Source organism: Emys orbicularis, chromosome 8 (assembly GCF_028017835.1).
Source record: "Emys orbicularis isolate rEmyOrb1 chromosome 8, rEmyOrb1.hap1, whole genome shotgun sequence".
Taxonomy (NCBI): Eukaryota; Metazoa; Chordata; order Testudines; family Emydidae; genus Emys; species Emys orbicularis.
Genome location: NC_088690.1, coordinates 113,146,774 through 113,164,457, shown reverse-complemented (window position 1 = coordinate 113,164,457; position 17,684 = coordinate 113,146,774). Strand labels below are relative to the sequence as shown.

Here is a 17,684-nt window from a genome sequence, read left to right as displayed (position 1 = left end):
TCAAAGAGCAGAACCTGTTTTCCTCCAGACTTTCTGGAACCGACCTACCCAGTGTAAGAGCAAGATGTAACCTTTCAGGGAGAGGGTGGAAGTGAAAACCGGCTTATAAGAGACACTCACTTCTCCCTTCACTATGGAGAAGCTAATCTCTCCCCACAATATATTTCAGCTTTTAGACCAATATGTCAAATAAATCATCATGTAATCAAACAACCTCCTCTCTACTCCACACTTTATTGGGAGATGTCTAAGAACACGACATCAGACACTGCGTGCAGCTAGCTGCCCTCAACGTTCCGTTTAGACCAGTCAATAACATGATGTTTTATATTTTTTAAGTACAGGATTACAGAATGCACACACGCATGGCCACACACACACACAGACACACACACACTCACTCTTAGGTGTAAATCGAACTCCTTACCTTGTGAAGAGAACTCAGACTGGGAAGCAAAACGGCAAAGTTCTGATTCTGAATGCATCACATCATTGTTTGGCTTATCACATACATTCAAACTTTTCACAACTAAGTCTAAGTGATTCTCCCAGTCCTGGTCTGTCAGGTCTCCCTCAAGCCCCGGGGAAAGGGTGGGAGGCCTGTGCTCCAGGCACTCCTTTCCCTTTAGTGAAAAGTCACTAGAATTCAGGCCCCCAAAGGCGCCCCTGGAGCTCTCTTCGTCCCTAGATCTATGGACGTGCCGACTGGTTCTAGCACTGCTTTGGTTAAAACGCTGCCATCGCTTCTTGGGTGCTACATGGTTTACATCATTAGACTCATCCCCCAGGGAGCTTTCGCTATTCACTTCTGAATCCAACTCTAGGCCCTCACCATTTTCAGCAGAAGTGCAACTCTCAGTATTTTTATCAGGTTCAGGCCTCTTCCTGATATGATCTAAATTGTCATCAGATGAACATGCAGAGTCTTCATCAGTGGAGTGCTCCATTAACTCAAGAGACTCTTTCCTTGCAGTTTCTTCTATTTCATTATAAACAAGACTAGGAACCAATCCCTGCCTATCCCTGCGTGGGAGGGATGCTTTCTCCGCTATATTACTGGAGACCTGATTTAGAGGCTTGCTCAGCCCTTCTAGATTTAAATCCTTTCTGACTGATGTTGCATTATCTACTAGCTTGGATGACTGCTTAGACTGTGAACAGTTGTGTCTTGAGATGCAGTTTGTGCCATTCGTACCAGAAAGAGCAGGATCTGTGGGCTCCCTTTTGTTAGTACTCCGCCCAGTTATCTTGGCTGTAGTGCTGCACGAAAAAGAGGATTCACTCGCACTGGGGTTCTGACATGTTGCTTCCAGAACGCAATCCCCATTTTTTTCTAATTTATAAGCAGGTCCTTTTGTACCCAAACCCTTCAAGCCACTTGCAGAATTACTTCCAGAGGAGCTGCTCATGCCAGCATTTCGATACGGGACCATATTCTGAGCTGACATCAGCTGCTGCTCTTTTGTCTTACTATCATGCATATCTTTCAACATCATTAGCAAGGTGCTGAATTTGTAGTCTGGCTCAATGGGCAAACGACTCTGCCCAGAGGCAGAAGAGAAGAGTAAGGGTGCTGTGGTCTTAGGTGCCCCATAGTCACTAGCTTCATCACCAAGGGACCTAAAGGACAGTTCCTTCAGCTCTGAGAGGACATGCTTCACCACGGCGGTCTCTATTTCAGCAGAATCCCTGGCTCTCTCATGCACATTATTTAATGGTTCCTGACTATCAACTTTCCCGCTCTTGGCAGGTGGACCAGTGAAACCTTTGGTGTCAGAAGAGCAGCAATTCACACCACATTCCTCTTCTAGCAGAGGGGGTTCTGTCCCAGCAGCACTCTCCTTGTGTTTGCTTCTTATACTTATGAGCCGGGGCACTTTGATGTTTTTCAGGTGTAGATTCAGTTGATTTGTAATCCCAGTGTGGGAGCTCTCCCGGCAAACATTCTGGGGTGTAGGGTGCTTATCTGCAAGGGAAAGATGGTCATTTCTCATAGCTGAAGTACACTCCAGAGCAATAACAGGCATCTCAGTGTCCGAGACTGCTCCTTGGAGCTCCCCATCCACAGATTCAGCATCACTCCTGCCACCTCTAGGGCCTGCTGGAGTTCTGTGATCTCTAGATGACCTTTTCCTAGCTCTTCTGTTGCTGTTTTGTGAGAGATACATGGAACATTTACTGTTTCCCCTCATCCCTGGAAAGAATTCCTTTTCTTCTTTATCTGCAGAGTCACTAATCTCCAGGGCACTGCAGGCTGCCTCAGAACTTTGGTCCCCTGTATCTAGATCACTAGTCCCATCATCTGAGAAGGAAGTCAGCGAATCGGACTCCGTTTGCTTTTTCTCAATAGAAGTGTCAGCTGTCGAATAGTGTACCTGTAATTTGGAACTGCAAAGAATGCCTACGGGGCTTTTCTCTTTCTCTGTAGAGCTGCTAGAAAGCAAATCCCCTTTCAGTGTGTCCCGTAGGGAGTCACCATGAGGAGCCGGATACTCCTGTTTCAAGGTTGTCTTTTCAAAACGTCTTTCTCCAAAAGAAGAGAGCAAGTAGTTTTCCACGGCACCATTGGAGGCTGTGAGGCTGTTTGCTATCCGGCAAAGTTCATGGGATGCGTGTTTATCCGGCAGGTCCCCAGCAACCCTGTTTCTAATGATGTTCTCTGGGGCCTTTCCTCCAATTTCTCTCCTAGATGCTTCCAGTCTGGTGCTGCTCTTTTTTACTCTAGTCCTTTTCCTGCTGTCTGAGCTCTTTTTCGCTTGTGATTTAGTGCACGACCTCCCCTTCTCCCTGGCTAAGTGTTTGGAGTCAAACGCCAATGATTTAAAACAGCCGTTCAGCTGCCTGTCCGGTTCCATTCCAGGGCCATTAGTGCAGGATTCCAACAGCACAGCCTCACTCTTCAGCTTGCTGGGATTCTGACTACACTTTTGATCCTCGGTCTCCTTGAGAAGGAATTCTTCCGCATGTCCAACACTGACTTCCCATTTCGCCACAAACCTCTGAGGAACCTGAATGTTTGAGAGAAAACAAAGAGCGGTTACCATCAAGTAAACATTTAGCAGAACCATAAAGTGAAACAACACGTAAGAGAGGACACTACCCTGCTCTAGTGTATGCAAAATGCAGCAGCAGTCTCCAGGACAGGAGTCCAGCACCTCATGGCTAACATGGCTCCTGGACAGCACATCCATGGAGCACAAATGCACAGGACTCCGATTGAACCCAACTGAAATCACCCAGGAACTCCCAGCTGCAGAACTGTTTGGATCACAATACTAGTAAATTAATGTCCTGCGTGCTTTCCTAGTGCTATTGAAGCTTCTCCAATAGCAGCCCTACAGTGTTCTCTAATGTGGCACCAACACTCTCAAGCCTGAATCATGTCCGACATCCTTCTTCCAGCAAAGGAGGGAGGGGTGCAATTCCCCCCCAACCTGTCACTACTGACAAAAGGGGTGCCTGACAGCACTGGCCTTCCTCAGGGACTGAATGCACTGGCCTCCCAGCATGCATCTAGTGCAGCAACCTGCACAGCAGCCAACAGGAAGGAGAATCTGACACGGGCCCCTGCATGGCAGGGCAGGGCAGAGCACCAACCACTGGGCCATCAGAGGGGCCTCAGCATGCATCTCTCTAAAACATGCCATAAAGAACGCGCTGGTTTGCTCTGTCCTGACCCTTCTTGCTTCCATTTATTTCACACTGCATCTCAACTTGTTCTCCCCACAGCATCCCCCTTCTCTGCCACCCCACGTACAAACCCGCCACTTCCACAGGGATGTGCCTAACCCTAACACACTCCGCTGTTCTTTCTGCTTAAAAGGCTCCCAGGATCCATATTGAGTTTTGTACCCTTAACACAAGAAAAGGTGCCCTGGGCATTGGATAGGCACATCCTGTAGGTGCCTGACTGAACACCAGTCGTTTTAAAGAAGCCTGGCTTTCAATCAGGGTTTGTTGCTCTTAGCTGAGCAACGACAAACTGTAGGTTTTCATTACTACTCCTGAACCAATATGAACCCCAGGTCACGGGAGCAGTCTGAATTCCCACCACTTTTCTTTTAAAGGGTGATCTACAGAATCTCAGCTGACTAAAGAATGGCAAGTAACCCAGTGGCACAAGGCAGCCAGATCCTTTGCAGCTTTGCGGGAGACCCTGGCGGGCAACCCCCTTGCTGATACAAACCCAGAATATCAAGTAGGCAATGTGTTGGGTTTACATAGGTGCAGCCATGCCAGCACTACACCCCAGCAATTCACAGAACTGGACTCAAGCCATGGACTTCCTGAGTCTTGGGCACAGAGCTAACAGACACAAAGCTGGGAACAAAGGGCGAGAACTGCAAAGGCTGAATGAAGAGGTGAGGAATATCCCCCACACAAAAGGAACCAGGAGAAAGGAAAGCGTAAGAGTAGTGAATCCTCTGGTGCTTTTTACTACAAATCACCCAATCACTTACACTGAGACAATTACATCTGTCCCACTAACAAAGCAGCCACTACTGTCAGCAGTTAAACCATCAGTATAAGATACAACTGCTTCCCTCTGGCTGCTCACTTGCAACCAGGGCCGGCTTTAGGAAGTGCGGGGCCCGATTCGAACAGTTTCAACAGGGCCCCGACAGGGATGACTAAAAAAAAAAAAAAAAACACGTAAAAAAAACCACGTGGGGCTTGTACTCACCGGGCCACGCTCCTAGTCTTTGGCGGCGGGTCCTTCACTCGCTCCAGGTCTTCGGCGGCACTGAAGGACCCGCCGCCAAAGTGCCGCCAAAGACCCGGAGCAAGTGAAGGACCCGCTGCCAAAGACCTGGAGCGCCGCCGGGTGAGTAAAAATTAAAAAGGTGCCTCTAGCCAGGGAAGGGATTCTCTGCCACTTGCCCCCCACTCTGGGCGGCCCTGCCACTGGGCGCGGGGCCCTCTTAGGTGCGGGGCCCGATTCGGGGGAATTGGTGGAATTGGCCTAAAGCCGGCCCTGCTTGCAACCATCCAGTGGCCTTCTGTATTCCTTCACTTTAATAATGCTGAACTGGTGAATTTCTTCAGTCATCTTTATAAGGTTGCAGGGCAGGAAGCTTGTATTATATTAAGTTGTACAAAGGCATGTCTGCTCCAGGGTTGTATCTTTGAAAAAAGGCTGCTTCACGAGCAGATATGTGCTAGACTATGCAACTCCCTCCCAAAGTATGATCGGCGAGGCACTTTCTAAGTCAAATCAGGAGGAACTCTAAATGCTTATATAACTTATTACAGAAGCAGGGTTCAAAACACGGTTATTGTATTTTATGTAGTGGTCTAATACAGAATGGAAGCATGGTCTGTCCCCGAGTCAGCCAGGAGAGGTCACTGGAGAGCAAAGCAAGTTACTTCCAAATGCACACTTTTAATGATCATAACTGATATTTCACATCAATAGAACTGTACTGTTGAATAAAACAGATAGATAGTGAGTATGTCAAACTGTGACAACTTCTCCACCTCTCCGAATACTCTCTATGGTAACTTACAAACTACAGACCATGCCCTTAAATAAGAGCAAGTCTGGAAACTCCTTGTGGCTTAAAAACCTCTGATCATCACAGGAATTCTGCAAATCCATTTACCCAGCTGTGCCCTCACAGTTATCACTCCACAAAAACATTTTTAGGGTGCGTTTCCAGACATATAAGAACAATTCGACTGTGCAAACGCAAGCTACTTTTTAATCTCAGAAAAGAGTGAGCAAAGCAAGCTATCAAGAACAGAAGCTTTACCTTGTGCTTGTAGCCTTTTTCTTTTTGCTTCCCTCTTCTCCGAAGGACAGGTAGCTCTTCAAACTGATATCTGCCTTCAAAAAGTACAATAGCTTTTCCTGCAACCCAGGCTTTCTCAGAAGGGTCTCCTAAGGCATCTACGTAGTACTCTCGATATGGTCTCCGATTGGAAACTATTTAAAGAAATTAAACAGGATTATTGTCTTGCTTAAAACAGCATACTAGTGTGGGAAAGAAAGCACAGAAAGTGACAGCAGGTTTATTAGTAGATTCTCCACACATTCTCCCAACATCTTCCTAAAATCCTAAACAAATGCCAGCTAGGAGAACGCCTAGTCAGAGGGTTGGTGGGCATGCCTTTGTCTTAGTTTTCCTTGCTTTTGGTTGATATTTTGCATCTTGGAGCAGAGTTTGCTGTTAAATAGTTGACATCAGGCTTCGGGGACTCTTCCTCACGGGAGCAAAGACTTGGAGTTTGGTGAAAACAAGCCAACCATCTCCCTCTGTGACAGGAAATGAATGTAAAGTGCAACCCTTAACGATCAAACTGTCTAGTCCTCTAGATCAGCGGTTCTCAAACTTTAGCAACCCAAGGACCGCCCATTTTGATTTTAAAATGTTCACGGACCCCCAAGCCCCCTGCTCAGCCCCAGGCCCCGCTAGGGTTCCCAACTTTCTAATTGCACAAATACCAAACATCCTTGCCCCGCCCCTTCCTCAAGGCTCCAGGCTGGGACCAAGGGGTTTGGAGCGCAGAAGCAGGCTCAGGGCTGGTGCAGGGGTTTGAGATGCGGGAGGGGGTGCTAGCTACAGCTGGGGGCACAGGCTCTGGGGTGGGGCCAGGGATGAAGGGTTTGGGTGCAAGAGGCAGCTCCAGGCTTGGGCCGAGAAGTTTGGAATGTGGGAGGGGGCTCAGGGCTGGGGTAGGAGATTGGGGTGTGGGGTCTGGGAGGGAGTTTGGGTGCGGGAGGGGGTTCCGACCTGGGGCAGGGGGTTGGGTGCGAGGTCTGGGAGGGGGTTGGAGTGCAGGAGGGGGTTCCGACCTGGGGTAGGGGTGCGGGGTATGGGAGGGAGTTTGGGTGCAGGAGGGGGTTCCGACCTGGGGTAGGGGGTTGGGTGCGGGGTCTGGGAGGGAGTTTGGGTGCAGGAGCGGGTTCCGACCTGGGGTAGGGGGTTGGGTGCGGGGTCTGGGAGGGGATTCCGACCTGAGGCAAGGGGCTGGGTGCAGGGTCTGGGAGGGAGTTTGGGTGCGGGAGGGGGTTCTGACCTGGGGTAGGGGGTTGGGGTGCGGGGTTCTGACCTGGGGTAGGGGGTTGGGGTGCGGGGTCTGGGAGGGAGTTTGGGTGCGGGAGGGGGTTCCGACCTGGGGCAGGGGGTTGGATGCGGGGTCTGGGAGGGGATTCTGACCTGGGGCAGGGGGTTGGGTGCGGGGTCTGGGAGGGAGTTTGGGTGCGGGAGGGGGTTCCGATCTGGGGCAGGGGGTTCAGGGTGCAGGCTTCGACCAGGCAGCGCTTATCGTAGGCGGCTCCCGGTCATTGGCGCAGCGGAGCTAAGGCAGGCTCCCTACCTGCGCCCTGGCTCCACGCTACTCCCAGAAGCGGCCACGTCCAGCCCTATGGCACATGGGCAGCCAGGGAGGTTCCACGTGCTGCCCTTGCACCCACAGGCACCGCCCCCGCAGCTCCCATTGGTCGCTGTTCCCCAACGTGCAGGAGGCGCTGGGAGGGAGGGGGAGGAGTTGAGGGAGGGAGGGGCAGGACTTGTTCAGTGGGGCCTGCAGACCCCCTGGAGTACCTTCGCGGGCCCCAGTTTGAGAAACCCTGCTCTAGATGGTTGTGAAAACTGCAGGCAGGTGGGATGGAGATACATAGAAACTAGATACTTCTGAGTCATTCACATATTACCTCCATCTCCCAAACCCCCCAAGAGATAAGCCCTTCTGTCTCTGTGCTGGAATTTGGGAGAGGAAGCTCTCAAACATCATCCTAGGCCAGGGGTGGGCAAACTATGGCCCAGGGGCCGCATCCAGCCCCGCTCCACGTGTGCCGTGGCGCTGCATGGCTCGTGGAAGCAGCAGCACGTCCCCCCTCCGCCTCCTACGTGTAGGGGCAGCCTGGGGGCTCCGCATGCTTCCCCCTCCCCAAGCGCCACCCCCCGCAGCTCCCATTGGCCAGCACTCCTGACCCCCTGCCCCAGCCCTGATCCCCCTCCCGCTCTCCGAACCCCTTGGTCCCACCCTCCTGCACCCCAGAGCCTGCACCCCCAGCAGAAGCCTTCACCCCAACCCCCTGCCCAGAGCCCCCTCCTGCACCCTGAACTCATTTCTGGTCCCATCTCAGAGCCTGTACCCCCAGCTGGAGCCCTCACCCCCTCCCACTCCCCAACCCCCAATTTCATGAGCATTCATGGCCCACCATACTATTTCCATACCCAGATGTGGCCCTTGGGCCAAAAAGTTTGCCCACCCCTGTCCTAGCCCTTAATTTCCAGCTTGTTCAGCAGATCATTGCCTGACACTGAACATCTATCCTGGACTCAGAACGTTGGTGGCAGCAGGTGTAGGAATCTAAGGAGCAGAATATAAAGGTGTTCCAGCTAGTCCTTACTCGGAGCACGCATGCAATATCTGAGACGCTGCGCAGTTATACTAGACACCTGCATGCTCTGGGGGCACTGGGAGCGCAAGGCAAAGGCAGGACTCTATTACAAGCACGGATCTGGAAGCGTGTGACTACTTAAAAGGTGTTTTCTTGATAAGGGCATTCAATGAGCTCAGCATGGTGAAGGAATGAGAGGCATTGTAACACTGGGCTACATGGCATGCTGAAAGGAAATGCTGAGTGCTTGTGAAAGGTCCTGGACTGAGGACAATAGAACAAACATTACAGGCTTCTTCCCCACGCTGCCCCACCCTGTTCTGCAGGGCTTCTCTGCTGAGATTGCCAACAGTAGTGCCAGCCCCAACGGTGTTCTAGAGATATGGGCATCAGGGATTAGACTGAGACCACACACTCACTTACCCGATAGGACACAGTACAGCACTCGGAGCATAAAGACTTCTGGCAAATACTGACCTGAGCTAGTGTCAGGCCAAAGACAGAGGCAAAAGACTGCACGTATCCTATTCCCAATCCCTGAACCAGCCAGTCTCACTGAGCAGAGGGAAATGGCTTTAAACAAATCACAGCGTGACAGGAGACAAGCGCTCTGGGTAAGGGATGGGTTTGAACAACCCAGTGTTTGTTTCCATAACAACAAGCACAGGGAGCAGCAGCCGGGTGGGAGAACTTGTACATTTCAGAAGTAGGTGGAGAATGCTGGAAATTCCATTTGCCCAATAGCACCAAAGACCTAAGGTTCAATTGGTGCCTCAAGTCATCACCTGTTAATTAGGGGAGGAGACGGGAGAGCACAATTGGGGAAAAAACAAAAACAAAAAAATCAGGGAAAGAGATTGCTCCCACACCTGTTCTGATCTGAGCAGGAGCAGCATGTGCGGGGAGGGCTGTGGTCTGAGATTATCTAGGACAAGCACATCAGTTGGACCCTGTTAACCAGCATGTTACCTCCATTTCAAATTCCCATTTTAGAAATAATGGCACACAGCTATAAGAGGATTGTCAGACAACCATTCACACTAGATCCAGCCAATAATGGAAAACGCCCATTACACGCTCTCAGGAAGTGTCACAATAGCAGGAGTTTGGACATTTAAAAAAGAACATAATGGCCACACTGGGTCAGACCAATGGTCCATCCAGCCCAGTATCCTGTCTTCCAACAGTGGCCAGTGCCAGACACCCAGAGGGAATGAACAGAATTGGCAATCATCGAGTGATCCATCCCCTGTCATCCACTCCCAGCATCAGGCAGTCAGAGGCTTAGGGACACCCTGAGCATCCTGGCTAATAGCGATTGATAAACCTATCCTCCATGAACTTATCTAATTCTTTTTTGAGCCCATTTATGATTTTGGCCTTCACAACATCCCCTGGCCATGAGTTCCACAGGCTGACTGCGCATTGTATGAAGAAGTACTTCCTTCTGTTTCTCTCAAACCTGTTGCCTACTCACTTCATTGGGTGACCCCAGGGTCTTGTGTTATCGGAAGGGGCAAGTGACACTTCCTTAGTCACTTTCTCCAAGTCATTCATGATTTATAGACCTCTATCATCTCCCCCATTAATCATCTGTTTTCCAAGTTGAACAGTCCCAGTCTTTTTAAGCTCTCCTCATGTGGAAGCTGTTCCATCCCCCTAATCATTTTTGTTGCCCTTCTTTATATTATTTCCGATTTTACAATATATTTTTGAGTTGGGGCAAAGAGAACTCACACAGTATTCAAGGTGTGGGTATACCATGGATTTATAAAGTGGCATTATTCTAGTTATTGTCTTCTAATCTCTCTCTTTCTTAATGGGTCCTAACATTCTCTTCGTTTTGTTGACTGCCGCTGCACACTGAGCAGATGTTTTCAGAGAACTATCCACAATGACTCCAAGATCTCTTTCTTCAACCCCATGTATAGATGGGATGCATTCCAATGTGCATTACTTTCATAGAATCATAGGACTGGAAGGGACCTCAAGAGGTCATCAAGTCCAGTCCCCTGCCCTCATGGCAGGATTTTTGTATTTATCAACACTGAATTTCATCTGCCATTTCATTGCCCAGTCATCAAGTTTTGTGAGATCCCTTTGTAACTCTTCCCAGTCAGCTTTGGACTTAACTATCTTCAGTAATTTTGTATCGTCTGCAAACTTTGTCATGTCTCTGTTTACCCCCATGTTTCAGATGATTTATGAATATGTTGAACAGTACAGGTTTCAGTACCGATCCCTGGGGGACCTATACTGTTCAACATATTCATAAATTCATGGATAACAGGTTCCTCAATGGCTATGAGCCAGGATAATAAGGGATGCAACCCCATGTTCCAGGTGTCCCCATTCTGAAAACTGACCATTTATTTCTACCCTTTGTTTCCTATCTTTCAACCAGTTACTGATCCATGAAAGGACCTTCCCTCCTATCCCATGACTGATTATTTTGCTTAAGAGTCTTTGGTGAGGGACCTTGTCAAAGGCTTTCTGAAAGTCCAAGTACACTATATCCACTGGATCCCCCTTGTTGACCCCCTCAAAGAATTCTAATAGATTGGTGAGGTATGATTTCCCTTTACAAAAAGCCCTGTTGACTCTTCCCCAACATACTGTGTTCATCTCTGTGTCTGATAATTCTGTTCTTTACTATAGTTTCAGCTAATTTGCCTGGTACTAAAGTTAGGCTTACGAGCCTGTAATTGCCAGGATTGCCTCTGTAGCCTTTTTAAAATATTGGCGTCATGTTAGCTATCCTCCAGTGACCCGATAGAGAAGCTGATTTAAATGATAGGTTACATACCACAGTTAGTAGTTCTGCAATTTCATATCTGAATTCCTTCAGAATACTTGGGTGATACCATGTGGTCCTGGGGACTTATTACTATTTAATTTATCAATTTGTTCCAAAACCTCCTTTACTGACACCTCAATCTGGGACAGCTCCTTAGATTTGTCGCCTAAAAAGAATGGCTCAGCTGTGAGAATCTCCCTCACATCCTTTGCCGCGAAGACTGAGCCAAAGAATTCATTTAGCTTCTCCACAATGGCCTTGGGTCTTCCCGGAGTGCCCCTTTAGCACTTTGTTTGTCCAGTGGCCCCACTGATTTTTCACCAGGCTTTCTGTTTCTGATGGACTTAAATAAATTTTGCTGTTAGTTTTTGAGTCTTTTGCTAGTTGCTCTTCAAATTTTTTTTAGCCTGGCTAATTGTATTTGTACATTGACTTGCCAGAGTTTATGCTCCTTTCCATTTTCCTCAGTAGGACTTGACTTCCAATTTTAAAATGACGCCTTTTTTGCCTCTAACCATCTCTTTTATTCTGTTTAGCCATGGTGGCATTTTTTTGGTCCTCTTACAATTTTTTTTTTTTTTAATTTGGAATATATATTTAGTTTGAGCCTCTGTTATGATTTTATAAAAAGTTCCCATGCAGCTGGCAGGCATTTCACTCTTGTGACTGTTCCTTTTAATTTCCATTTAACTAGCTTCCTCATTTTTGTGTAGCTCTCTTTCTTAAAGTTAAATGCTACTGTGGTGGGCTTCTTTGGTACTTCCCCCCTACAAGGATGTTAAATTTAATTACATTATGGTCACTATTACCATATCCTGTGCTCCACATAGAATCATAGAATATCAGGGGTGGAAGGGACTTCAGGAGGTCATCTAGTCCAACGCCCTGCTCAAAGCAGGACCAATCCCCAGACAGATTTTTGCCCCAGATCCCTAAGTGGTCCCCTCAAGGATTGAACTCCCAACCCTGGGTTTAGCAGGCCAATGCTCGAACTAAATCAAAAACTGCCTCCCTTCTTGTGAGATCCAGGACTACCAGCTTCAAGACACAGTCATTAATAGTGTCTAGAAATGCTATCTCTGCATCCTGTGCAGAGGTGACATGTACCCAGCCAATATGGAGATAGTTGAAATCCCCTATTATTATTATTATTATTATTATTATTGAGTTTTCTATTTTTATAGCCCCTCTAATCTCCCTTGGCATTTCACAATCACCAGCACCACCCTGGTCAGGCGATCGGTAGTACATTCATACTGCTATACTCCTATTATTCAAGCATGGAATTTCTATCCAGAGAGATTCTATGGTACAGTTTGATTCATTTAAGATTTGTACTATATTTGACTCTATGCTTTCTTTCACATAGTGTCACGTCCCCCACCAGCGCGATCTGCTCTGTCATTCCTATCTAGTTCGTACTCTGGTGTCACCGTGCCCCATTGATTATCATCATTCCACCAAGTTTCTGTGATGCCGACTATATCAATATCCTCATTTAATACCAAGCACTCGAGTGCACCCAGCTTGCTATTTACACTTTTAGCAGTTGTATACAAGCACTTCTAAAATTTGTCAGTATTTAGTTGTCGGCCTTCATGTGAGGTAACTGAATGGAACTCTGTCATTTGACTGTTTCTCTTCAGTTCCTACCTGCACTTTATCAACTTCTATCCTCTCCCCTTTACTAGGACAGAGAATCCCTGTGAAGAGATCCTCCCTTAAGGGATGTCTCTGTCCGAATCATGTGCTCCTCCGTACCTGTCAGCTTCTCACAGCCATTAGTTTCAAAACTCCTCTACCACCTTTTAAATTTTATATGCCAGCAATCTGGTTCCATTTTGGTTCAGGTTGAGCCCATTTCTCCTGGATAGGCTCCTTCTTTCCCAAAGGGTTCCCCAGTTCCTAATAACCCTAAACCCCTCCTCTTACCTAGCAGCCTCTCTTCTAGCTTTCCCTATGTCATTGGTACCTACATGTACCACGACCACCGGCTCCTCCCCAGCACTGCACATATGTCCGTCTAGATGTCTCGAGAGATTTGCAACCTTCACACCCGGCAGGTAATTCACCAGATGGTTCTCCCGGTCATCACGAACCCAACTAGCTATATTTCTAATGATCGAATCCCCCATTACAGTTACCTGTCTCTTCCTAATAACAGGGGTTCCCCTCCCCTGGAGAGGTATCCTGAGTGTGAGACAATACCATGACATCACCTGAAGAAAGGTCCCACCTATGGGATTGTTTCCTTCTGATCCAGTTTTATGTTCTTCCCTGAAACTTTCATCCTCCTCAACAGCACAGAGGCTGTCAACCTGGGGATGTAACTGCACTACAGTGTCCCAGAAAGTCTCGTCTATGTTCCCCTCTGTCTCCTCCCCTTCAGCCACTCTAGTCTCAAGAGCCTGTACTCAGTCCCTCAGGGCCCTGAGCTGCTTAAATTGCTGCATATTTAAACTGTATGTTCAGATATTATCCAACACTAGGGTGAAGGGATTTAGGGGAGGGAAAGGGAGGCAGAGAGACAGCAAATGAGAATGTGGTGAAGCTGCTGAACCTGGGGTGAATGTAATATGCTGTCTATGGAATTATGTATCACAGAATCATAGGACTGGAAGGGACCGCGAGAGGTCATCTAGTCCAGTCCCCTGCACTCCTGGCAGGACTAAGAATTATCTAGACCATCCCTGACAGGTGTTTGTCTAACCTGCTCTTAAATATCTCCAGTGATGGAGATTCCACAACCTCCCTGGGCAATTTATTCCAGTGCTTAACCACCCTGACAGTTAGAAAGTTTTTCCTAATCACCAACCTAAACCTCCCTTGCTGCAATTTAAGCCCATTGCTTCTTGTCCTATCCTCAGAGGTTAAGGAGAACAATTTACCTCCCTCCTCTTGTAACAAACTTTTATGTACTTGAAAACTTATGTCCTCTCTCAGTCTTCTCAAGACTAAACAAACTGAATTTTTTAAATCTTTCCTCGTAGATCATGTTTTCTAGACTTTTAATCATTTTTGTTGCTCTTCTCTGGACTCTCTCCAATTTGTCCACATCTTTCCTGAAATGTGGCGCCCAGAACTGGACACAAAACTCCAGTTGAGGCCCAATCAGCGTGGAGTAGAGCAGAAGAATTACTTCTCATGTCTTGGGGTACGTCTATACTTACTTCCTGGTCCGGATGTAAGCGATCGATCTTCTGGGATCGATCCCGGAAGTGCTTGCCGTCGATGCCGGTACTCCAGCTCAGCGAGAGGAGTACGCGGCATCGATGGGGGAGCCTGCCTGCAGCGTCTGGACCCGCGGTAAGTTCGGACTAAGGTACTTCGAACTCAGCTACGTTATTAACGTAGCTGAATTTGCGTACCTTAGTCCGAAGTGGGGGGTTAGTGTGGACCAGGCCTTGCTTACAACACTCCTGCTAATGCACCCCAGAATGATGTTCGCTTTTTTTGCAACAGTGTTATACTTTTCACACATATTTAGGTTGTGATCCATTATGACCCCAGATCCCTTTCTGCAGTACTCCTTCCTACGCAGTAATTGCCCATTTTGTATGTGTGCAACTGATTGTTCCTTCCTAAGTGGAGTACTTTGCATTTGTCCTTATTGAATTTCATCCTATTTACTTCAGACCATCTCTCCAGTTTGTCCAGATCATTTTGAATTTTAATCCTGTCCTCCAAAGCACTTGCAACCCCTCCCAGCTTGGTATCGTCCGCAAACTTTATCAGTGTACTCTCTATGCCATTACCTGGCACACTGATGAAGATATTGAACAGAACCGGACTCAGAACTGATCCCTGCGGGACCTCACTCATTATGCCCTCCAGCTTGATTGTGAACAACTGATAACTACTCTCTGGAAACATTTTTCCAACCAGTTTTGCACCCACCATCTAGGTTGTATTTCCCTAGTTTGTTTATGAGAAGGTCATGCAAGACAGTATCAAAAGCCCTACTAAAGTCAAGACATACCACATCTACCCCTTCCCCCCCATCCACAAGACTTGTTACCCTGTCAAAGAAAACTATTAGGTTGGTTTGGCATGATTTGTTCTTGACAAATCCATGTTGACTGTTACTTAGCACCTTAGTATCTTCTAGGTATTTGCAAATTGATTGTTTGTTTATTTGTTCCATTATCTTTCCAGGTAATGAAGTTAAGCTGACTGGTCTGTAATTTCACGGATTGTCCTTATTTCCCTTTTTATAGATTGACACTATATTTGCCCTTTTCCAGTCCTCTGGAATCTCTCCTGTCTTCCATGACTTTTCAAAGATAACTGCTAATGGCTCAGATATCTCCTCAGTCAGCTCCTTGAGTATTCTAGGATGTATTTCATCAGGCCCTGGGGACTGGAAGACATCTAACTTGTTTAAGTAATCTTTAACGTGTTCTTTCCCTATTTTAGCCTCTGGTCCTACATCATTCACTATGTTAGGCGTCCAGTCACTACTACCCATTTTGGTGAAAACCAAAACAAACAAAAAAAGATCATTTAGCACTTCTGCCATTTCCACATTTTCTGTTATTGTCCGTCTCCCCCACCCCTTATTGAGTAAGAGGGTCTACTCTGTCCTTGGTCTTCCTCTTGCTTCTAATGTATTTCTAAAATGTTTTCTTGTTACCCTTTATGTCTCTAGCTAGTTTGATCTTGTTTTGTGCCTTGGCTTTTGTAATATGTCCCTACATACTTCTGTTATTTGTTTATATGCATCCTTTGTCATTTGACCTAGTTTCCACTTTTTGTAGGACTCCTTTTTAAGTTTCAGATGGAGATTTTAACAGTCTGAGCTGATAGTCACTAACACTGCATGCTCTCAGAGTCTAGCCTTTCAGACCGGTGAGGACCACAAAAGTTGCAAAAGCAACATCAAAAACAGCAGCCTGTCCTGCGTATAGAGTACTACCCCAGAGGGACTGACATTTCAAAGATGTTCAGTTACCAAGGGAATGTGGAGAGAGAGAGGCTGGAAGGAAAACAAGGAGAAAGAAATACTCAGAAATATACAGGTCCCCCCATTCATGATATGCTGGAATAAAATAGTTCCCTGCTGTAGCTAACTTTACATGGACAGCAGCTTAAATACATCTGAGTGAAGTGCAAGGTTTCCAAATCAAAGGGTCTCTTCTCTGTTCACCTGGCCTCTCTGCTACCTCTGTCACCACTGACCACTCACCTTGATACTCCCTCTGTCTTGGGCTCACAGGACTCTGTCCTTTCCTGGCCCTCTCCTCTTTCTGACCATTACCCAAGAAGAATCCTCTTCCTGTTTCCTTCCCCCAGTGCATGTGCCCCAGGGATCTGTCCTTGGCCCCTTCATTATTCTCCTCCTCCACACTCACCCCTTCTCTGCTCCCCTGGTCCATTACCCCTGGGGTCCAACGTCCCTCAGATCTACCACACAATCTCCAGCTCTCACGAGGCCTCTTGGATAATTCTCCACAGATGTCCCTTCACTTCCTTATACTAAACGAGGCAAAAACTATGCTTCTCATCTTCCTCCCAAGCCTTTGTACCAGGAAAACTGATCTACTGCTCCGTAGGCCTCTCCCTCGCATCCAGCAGCTAAAACAATCTCCCTGTCCCACTGCTCTGTTCCTCTTCCCACCACCAACTTCCTCGAGTCCATTCACTGCCTCCCTGTTTCTTTCCATGTATAGTTCAAATTCCTCACCCTCACTTGTCAGGCTCTGTACAGCTGTGCCTGGCCCCATCCCACTCCTAACTCCCGCAGTTCTTCCTGGCACTCTGCCCAACCCTCTCATCTTACTCCACCCTGTCTCCTCCCACCTTGTCCTTTGTGCCCCTTTTCATGCTGCTCCCTATGCCTGCAATGCCATCCCTCTTAGTCTGCGCCAGGCATCACTGCTCTACTCCTCAGAACGTGCATCTCTTGCTTAGCACAAGAATGGAGGTCAGTGGTACAATCGACTCCCCACTTCGTCCTACATCAATGTTCATTTTAAAATGACACAACCTACAAGATCCAACCGCTATCTGACCCCCACCATTCTCATGTGTGTTAACCTTCATCTCCCCATCCCTATACTTGCTTTGCTATCTTCAGATCAGTATTTGTCTAATCTACACTGTGGGGGTCTCATGGCAGGGGCCATCTTTTTTAACCTCTATGCCCTGCCCTGCGGTTAAAGGGTTGCCCAAATGCTTATTAGTAACAAAGAACACTGCAGCAACTGTGGCACTCAGCGTCCTGAACTGTGTCGTACAAGTGGGTACAGTACCTTTCATTTTTGAGTGACAGTCGAGCACTGGATCATGACAGATTGTGCAGGGCCACCACGGTCGTCTGTTGAACTTAGCCCAGACTAGATCTCCAACTTCATACTTCACTGGAGCAGGTTTCTTCTTGGCTCGATTCTTTGGACAGAAATCAGAACACGAGGAAACAAGTAAGCGACAGACACCTTTGAGGAGAGTCTCACATCTCGTTGGAACATCATCGGACAATCACCAGTGGTGGCAGTTCTATTTTTAAAAAAAGCTAATATTTCTTGCTCCGACATCTTT

The 17,684-nt window shown here is 47.6% G+C and overlaps 1 protein-coding gene across 1 annotated transcript in view; it reads right to left on the bottom strand.

Moving 5' to 3' along the window:
• NSD1 (nuclear receptor binding SET domain protein 1) overlaps positions 1–17,478 on the bottom strand; it is a 77,264-nt gene extending 59,786 nt beyond the window's left edge. Inside the window, exons 1-3 of the mRNA XM_065409817.1 lie at positions 17,399–17,478; positions 5,754–5,926; positions 833–3,008 (exon numbers count right to left, since the gene is read on the bottom strand). Coding sequence (XP_065265889.1) covers positions 833–3,008; positions 5,754–5,926; positions 17,399–17,405 — 2,356 coding nt within the window. The 5' untranslated portion in view covers positions 17,406–17,478. The remainder of the gene's footprint in view (positions 1–832; positions 3,009–5,753; positions 5,927–17,398) is intronic.
• Positions 17,479–17,684: the final 206 nt, after the last annotated feature.